General features: G+C 39.2%; 1 protein-coding gene across 1 annotated transcript; it reads right to left on the bottom strand.

Annotated features, from left to right (window-relative positions):
- Nucleotides 1-806: 806 nt before the first annotated feature.
- LOC103135458 (complement component C7-like) lies at nt 807-7,610 on the bottom strand. Its single transcript, XM_007548195.2, has 18 exons — nt 7,550-7,610; nt 7,359-7,420; nt 7,145-7,223; nt 6,908-7,049; nt 6,677-6,821; nt 6,239-6,377; nt 5,455-5,598; nt 5,099-5,342; nt 4,501-4,614; nt 4,243-4,409; nt 3,933-4,161; nt 3,654-3,828; nt 3,429-3,516; nt 2,942-3,074; nt 2,667-2,855; nt 2,271-2,370; nt 1,995-2,179; nt 807-1,898 (listed from the first exon to the last, which is right to left on the bottom strand). Exons 1-18 carry the CDS (start codon nt 7,553-7,555, stop codon nt 1,714-1,716), a joined length of 2,526 nt encoding a protein of 841 aa, XP_007548257.1. The 5' UTR covers nt 7,556-7,610; the 3' UTR covers nt 807-1,713.
- Nucleotides 7,611-8,232: the final 622 nt, after the last annotated feature.

Genomic DNA, 8,232 nt, shown 5'->3' on the forward strand with positions numbered 1-8,232 from the left:
CACATACTCTTTACGCAAGGCTCTTAATTATTTTCAAAGCTGGAGGTGGTTAGCATAGAGAACCTGTTTTGGGGTAGTAAATGAGGGAGGATCTTGTACTAACTGAGGTATAATGGAAAAGGAGAATGTGATAAAAGCTGTAACAGGTCATTTTACATTGTTAATAAAACTTTGTTATTGAAACCACTTAAATGGTGTGTCACACTTGTCTTACAAGTAATACATCAAAATGTCCATAGGGTGGAGACAGAGAAACAAAATTGAAAGACTATAAGGGGTTTATTGTGAACACAAATACATGAACAGAATATATGTATCATATGTCATTTTGCTACAAAAGTAACTGCACATTTCTGTTGATATATACATAATGGCATCTGACTGATTATGTGCTGTCATGACCCTTGGGATATTTTTTGGTGTAATTGTGTAACTGGAAAATTGCTTTGTTTTGTTATGTATACTTATTTGCATTGTTTTAGTTTTTCTATCTGTACTTATTTTGCTCTCAGGTTCCTTGTTCACAGTGGGCATGCACCAGCGATCTGGAGAAAGCTAAGTAAATAATGCAGATAAGCTGAAGGCTGGACTTCCTTAGTACTTTAACAGTGCCACAGACTGATGAAGTCCTCGCCATGCTGCCTCGATGCAGTAGTTTTTTGCAGAAGAAGCCCACACTAATTATTAAGTGCCTATGATATGTATATAGACACACTTTTTATTTTTATTTTCCTGAGAAAATTAATTTGACGCTTTAATTATATATGAGAGGGCAGAACTCTTGTTCTCTGACAAAGAAACCTCACTGAAACACGTGTTCTAATTTATTGAATATGACTCCATACGCATATCATTTCCATGCGAGTCTGACACAAGCACGTACTGACACACATGGGCTCACCGTATGAGAAGGCAGCGAGCCAGTGGTAGAAATAGACCGCCAGCAGGAGTGTGTTCTGCCAGCAGGGAGCGTCTACACTGTCAGTTACAGTGAGCAAATCTCTTAAAATACATTTCAGTTTTAAATCCCAACAGTGGAATTTACATGATGATTTTAAGGAACATTTTTACATTTTCTTTTCTCAGGTAAAGAACTTCAATTTCATATGACAGTCAGTTGTGTTTACAAAACATGCAGATCAAAATGCAATGTTTCCATTACATTCAGAGTAACTGCTTGAGACCGTTTAATGCATTCTGATCACAAGTCTTTAAAAGTGTCAATTAATGAGGAATAAACCATACACAAAAAATGCTTCATGACTGGGAATTAAAAGCACTTTAAACAATGTAAGTTAAATGTTTTATTGAACAAAACAAAAAAGGAAATGGAACAAAATAAAGAAGAAATTAGAAGACGCAGTTGTCAGTTTTCCTTCTGACCCTTTAAGCTTTTGCGATGTTTTTAAACATGCTACATGCAGTGTCTTGGTATGTCTATAAGGCATTTATGTGTTGAAACATGAGGAAAAGAAGCATGTGTTGCAACAGTCACTTAACCACTGATGTGTAATAATTAAACAGAAACATCTGGGCTTCTGCTTAGGCTGCTGCCCACATGAATTGATGGTCAGGAGCAATTTCATGCATTTGGCTTGTTGAAACGATTGGAAATTAATACATTTTATTTCCAAGCCAACCCTTACACAGTATGCAACTGGTCAAATGCCGCTGAAGCACAAGGCAGATAAACAATAGCATGAGTGGGAGGTATTAGGAAGCACATGGCTGGATACTGACAACCGTCACCTTCTCCCCTTTGCATCGTCGAAGTCCTGCTTCACACTCGCTCATGGTTTGTGGTGCAACCGTTGCGTCCTCACCAACACGGATGCACACGCTTTCTCCTGGAATCAAGCAGTCTGCTGAGTCTTTACAGCGACACTGATTGGTTTGGGCTGACAAAATAGTGTGAGAATAGAAAGGGATGATTGATGAAAACCTAAAAATACCAGGGATGATTTTCAATTGTTTGTGAGCTTCTATGTTCTCACCGTCACAGTTTTCCCACATGTGACATCTGGTGCAGTCTGTGTTGCTGCGCTGTGGCCACTTGCAGTTGCTGTCCTCTGCTATCTCAAGGTTTTTCCCAATACATTTGATTGCCTGAATCTTGCACACAGTCAAGAGAACAAACTGTCCATCCAATGGACTTATGGCACACAACTCCAGCGAAGAACTGATAATTAAAAAAAAATGAAGAAAAATAATAGCCAGCTTGCAAGCAAAATGCTAGATAATCACAGTGGTGGTTAGATCAGCAAATATACCTGCACTCAGGAGGCATTCTGCAGACACATTTTCCTCTAAATGACTTCTGCCATTGTTTGCATTGTGCTGGGGAAGCAGTGGGCTTCTGGCTTCTTTCAGCTGTGGGATTTTTTTTTTTCCCCCATTGACAGTAAAGAACAAAAATAAGTAAAAAGCACTTCTGTACTCTAAACTGTAGAAAAGTGTCATGTCTCAGCAATCTACCATCATTTTGAATACAGTGCCAATAATAGGTATTCACCCTATTGACTGTTTTGGCTCTCTTGATATGAGTCTTTTTTTGTTTTTTTTAATGGTGGCTTTTTCATCACATAAAGCCCATAAAGCTTTGAGTGGTGAAGAACCTGGAGAACAGTTGCATGCACAGATAAGATAAAATAGGGGGACAACAATACCTTGGATGCACCTGGTTTGAGCTGGGTCTGGAGAAAAATTCAAACTGGAATCACAAATAGCCGTAGCTTCACCATCTAATGAACGACCATGTGGACAGGACAAGCTAACAGAGTCTCCCAGATGATAAGCCTCCTGTGAAGGAGATGCTACGACATCCTCTGCAAGTGGAGGAAGCTTACACACTGAAACTAGGAAGGGAAAAACAAACACGGCGATAATACAACAGTTAGTTAACTATGATACTGCACTTCACATTTATTACAAATATAGCTACCTGCACAGAGCCCAGGGTTTGCAGACCAGGTTTGATCAGCATTGCATTGGAGGATGCTGATACCAACAAGATAAAATCCGGCGGTGCAGCTATATTCCACTCTGTTACCCACATAGTAGTTGTCCTTGGGATCCTGTGCAATGTGATTGGAGAACTCTGGTTATAAGCTTACTTAGTTAATCCATGTTGGAGCAATTAACAGAAGCTGTCCTGCAAAGACGCAAGTTGGGCCAAAATATTTGTTTCAATAAAAAAAAAAATGTAAAAAGGGAGACAGCACCTGTAAAGGGAGTTGGATTACAGATTGAATTTTTCTGAACTGTAATGCAATAGTTTTCAAGCCTACACATGACATTGGTTCAATGACACATTCAACTTGGACTCAGTAGATTAAGGGTTAGGCTCGATGTGGACAGCACTATGAGTTTTGTTCGAGTTCCACTTTTCCTTTGCTCCTCGTTGTACAGTAATATAGCTTCATCTTTACCAGGATGTAGCCGTTGATCAGATTGGGTGGAGTCACACACTTCTGAAGTTCTGGGAGAGTTTGATCAAAGCACTGAGGCTCCATGGTTCTGTGGAAATGTTAAAATAAAAAGCTGCATTCAACAAAACACTGTCTCCCTAAAAGGTTAGCTTATTACCATCATTTAATGAACATCTACAAATACATGAATTCATATTGCACATTGCAACTAGTGTTTGCTCTGACTTTAAGTACTCCAGGTCCTCTTGTTCTTCACAGCCAGCGGTCTCAGTTGATTCTCCGATACAGTGATGGCCGCCGTTCTGAGGGGAAGGGTTAGAGCAAGAGCGACTACGCGAACTTCGACCCCCAGAACACAAAGACCAGGCAGACCAACAGGACCAACTACCATGGATCACACCTTCATTTAACGGGTGCAAGAGAAAAATAAAAGCCTTTATAGCATTTCATTTTAGAAGCAATTGTAAAATAGTAAATTAAATTGTATGAAAAACAAACAGCCACCTGGTTGGCCCTCTGCCTCAACTCCTTGCTCACAAGCCAGCCCTGATGTGCCAGTTTTGCAGATGCATTTGCATTTGTCTCCATCCATGACAGCCAGGCCATTATTTCTGCAGGACTGGCAGTGGCAGGGATGGCTCTCATACAGGTATTGTTCTATGGCTTTACGCAGGAAGAGTCTCTTAACTCCAGAACACTGAACTTCCTTAACCAGCTCTGACAGAGGTCGAAGCTATCAAAACAAAAGAGTTAGAGCGTCAAACTAAAGAGAAGAGTCCTTTCTTTAAATAAGGTAGGACATTGTTTCCTTCACCTTTTGTTTTATGACCACAGGTAATGACGTGATAGAGTCAGCCCAATTTGAGTACAATTCCCAGTTCTTGTCTGCATCATCAAGCTGCATTTTCTCTAATGCTGCAATGTGTGATGGACCTCCACCCTGCACCTCCACTTTTGCATTATTGTCAGACGTGCTGGTATCTGTTTCAAAACACCTTTATGGATAAGAAAAAGGCAATATCTAGCATATTTAGATTTCTTTATGAGCTGGAAAAATTAGCAAAAGTCTTACCACTGTGCCATGTCCTTGAACCTGTAGATGTTGTGCAAACCACTCTTGTGATAGGAAAGAACAGAATCCAACGTTTTTTCCTTTCGCATTCGTGATTGTCGAACCTCTCACTCTCTTTAAAACAGACAAAAAGAGAGGGAAATGCAGTCATTTAAACTACCTCTAATTTCTTCCAAAAAGTTTCTTTTTGCACTAATTTACAATTTTCTTCAGTCCAATTCCTGCAAAGGTTCATGACAGACTACTTAACTTAATTTGCTTCAGAAGAACATGGCAAGTAAAAATTAAAAGAGGGCTTGAAAAGGAAATTATGCCAAAAGAATTGAAGTTATTATAGATCCATAGTGGACATCATATTCATATTTTTAACGAACTTAGCTTGATTCCAGATTGCTGTGATGAGTGATCAGATAAAGTGTGATTACTTCAGACCAAAAGTCAATATCAATCAACTTAGTCACCTAAGCAAATTGCAAGTGTTTTAATCCTGCCGCAAAATTACCATCAAGCAAAATTTCCGTTAACCTTCTTTTAACCGGTCTCAGAGAAAAATGATAAATGTTCATTAAACTGTTTTTGGAAATTTGAAAATCCTTACTGATGCGATTTTCAGTTTCTTCATTGATTGAAACGATGGAGTTCAAGGAGCCCCCCATGCTTCCCTCAGATATGTAGTGTGTTCCAAACCTCTCCAAAATCTTCCTGTAGGCTGAGTAGTCGTAAACAGAGGGGAGCTTGGCCAGGGCCTTCCAAAACTCCTCTGATATTGGAAGGTACTTGGGAGAGTTGCTTTGGAACTGAGCTACCTCTATCTCATTCTTTAACACCACAATCCTTCTAGTCTATAGAGAAAGAAAAAATGTCATTTAATGAACATAATTTTTAATCATGGGTTTAGTTTAGAGTTTTCAACAATATTTCCTGTTGAAAAGCAAAAATGTGAGTCCAACGTACTTGAGACGTGTCATGTTTATCATGGAAGTCATAATTACGATGTCCGCTTGTTGTCCCGGCTACTGTCTGTCTGTTGACAATATCTTTTGCATAGTGCCATTGGCTGGTAAACGTCTCATCACTGAAATCCTTTTGGACTGTAACCTGAGAAAATAACAGGATTAATAATAATATCAAGATAAACAAATATTTGAAAAAAAAAAAAAAAACTTTCTCCATATAGTTTAAATCTTTCAAGTGATAGATGAAAGAAGTGGGTAGCTTTTTGACCAATCTCCTTTTGCAGAAATAAAATATTCATCCTAACCAGAGACTTGTGCAAACCACTTAGGGATCTATGTGTTTTGTTTATAGAAGTGAGGTCTGCAAACTGAAGGGAATAGTTGTACAACACAACAGGAGAAAGGATAATAAAGCTGTTCAAAATATATGCCAGAAAAGAACCATGTTGGTATGAAGTTCCACCTGTGATAAAGTGAAAGAATGACAGAAACCCAATTATCAATCATTTTTTGCTCTGAATCTTTTACATGACGCCAGACTTTACTCATTGAGTGATACACGACTGAAAGAGACAGAGTTCAAAGGTAAATGGTTTGGACTTGTACAGCGTTTATCAAGCACTTCACACTACATTCAGTCATTCATCCACACACTGAATATGGCAAGCTACAGGAGGCAGACAAAGTTGGAATTGAGCCAGCGGCAACCCACCAATCGCGGGACAAACTCCTACCACCAATGCCACCATCGTCCCAACCAATGCCCTGATTCTTCTACTAACCAGGAAGTTGTACTGAATAGCGCTGAGGGGAAGCCGATAAATGGTTTTGTGGACATCACTAAAGACAGATCGACACTGGCCCCCAAAGCTCTTAGTGTTGATGACACTTCCTCTGCTCTTTCCAGATACCACATCGAACCTACAGGGGGAAAAAAACACATACATATATATGCTGATGTTCAAAGGCAATTAGTGGAAATGGGTTTTATTTAGGAATATTAGTGTAAATGCAACTTAATGCACATGCATGATACACTTTTTAAATTTGTAAATGGTTTTGAAAGTGGTCTCTGTGTTGGTCTATCGCATAAAATCCCGAAGTTTGTGGTTATAAAGTGACAAAATGTCCAAAAAGACAAAGCATGGGAATACATAGGCATGTTGTGCTTTTTCAGATCGTTAAATGCAAATGTATCTCTGCAAAGGTTTCTCACTGACCCATTCCCAAGTAGCTCTACTTGAGGAGGGGGAACCGTATGTTCACACGTGATGAACTTTTGAACCGGACAGTCCCGCTCATCTAGTCCATCTTCTTCACAGTCCTGATCTCCGTTACACAGCAAAGACTTGCTAATGCACTTCCCTGCAGATAAAAGAAAAAAAAAACAGATATTTAGAGGGTACTGTATTTTGTTTTGTATTTTGTTTAAAGTAAAGTTTATTTGCAACCTGATCGACAACGAAATCTTTCTCCGCATCCATCATCCAATGGACAGGCTTGCGTGGTTTCACAGGGTCTGGTCTCAGTGTGGCCCCCATCACAGGGGTTCCCATCAAACTGAGCATAGACAGCCATGGCTCGGCTTCTTGTCTATGACGTGAAATGACAAAAATCAGCTTTATGAGTTACAACCCTTTGCAGATGGGGGAACCAAATTAGCAAAAGTATTTAAAACTTCTCCAAACCTGCAATTTGGTGCAGGGATCACAAGCTGACCAGCTTCCAAAAGGCCCCCACTGGCAGTGAACACGCTGCACACAGAACCTTACAGACATAATTAAAATCTAGTAACTCAGAACACTGAAGGTAAGTGAAAAAAATAAAAACGGCAACACATCATGTTTGTTTGTTTTTTATCACCATGGATTTGTAGCGAAACATTAGAATGAATAAACTTACACTCTGGCCAAGTGCAGGGTCAGGAACAGCAGCGAAACTGTTGCACAGAGTTGCACAATATTCTAACAAGAGAATCATAAAAAAACAAAAATGAAAAGAATGCACATTCTTGTTAAGACCACATTCAAATGCTAAACATCTGTGCTTATCAAGAACTGCCATCAAGAACTAAAAATTGTAGTTATACTTGCCTTCATGGTGTTCGAAGCTGAGCAAACAGGCGACGTGTGCAGGCTTTCACACTGTGTAAGTATATTTAAGGGGAGTGTCACTGCTAGGAAGATGCCCCATGGAATTCAGTTTATTTCATAAGGAAGAGTATGTGGGGGTGGATGACAGGGGGAAGGATTGTTTCTGAAGAATGTGTGTGCTTCTTTCGATTTGATGAAAAAAAAAAAAAAAGTTTGGTGGCTTCTCCAGCCAAAAAGCTTGTGCAAAGATTCCTTCCAAATCCCGAGTTTACTCAGTAACATTATCTCACTATGGAAATGTGGAGTTGTTTAAATGAAGGCCTCTATGTTCTTTCAGGGTCTCTAGAAAACCAGTGTTTATTTTAACTTTCCCCTTCACATACAATGACTTTGAAAAACAAAATATCTGCCTGAAGAAAGATTTGTTTCCTTAGCAGATCCAAATAGTCCATAGGTAATCATCCCTCAGTGTTTGATGATGGGGTTAAATTTTGAAAAGAGTTTTTGACTCTTCAAACTGAGCACCACTTAAACTGAATAGCAGCTGAAAAACAGCTTCTTGTCTGTTCCCACTTTAGGGCTACAGTTCTCTACAGGTTTTTGAATTATAAAGTATAATAGTTTTCTAGGATGTTATTCACATGAAATTCATTTTTTTTTTCTCTATTACTCAGAATTTTGGG

The sequence above is a fragment of the Poecilia formosa genome, unplaced genomic scaffold (genome assembly GCF_000485575.1).
Source record: "Poecilia formosa unplaced genomic scaffold, Poecilia_formosa-5.1.2 Scaffold25, whole genome shotgun sequence".
NCBI lineage: Eukaryota > Metazoa > Chordata > Actinopteri > Cyprinodontiformes > Poeciliidae > Poecilia > Poecilia formosa.

Coding starts and splice junctions, on each gene's coding strand:
- LOC103135458 (XM_007548195.2), bottom strand. Junction 7,224..7,358: donor ACCCTGCACTTGGCCAGAGT/GTAAGTTTATTC, acceptor TATGTCTGTAAG/GTTCTGTGTGCAGCGTGTTC. Junction 4,162..4,242: donor CTGTGGTCATAAAACAAAAG/GTGAAGGAAACA, acceptor TTGTTTTGATAG/CTTCGACCTCTGTCAGAGCT.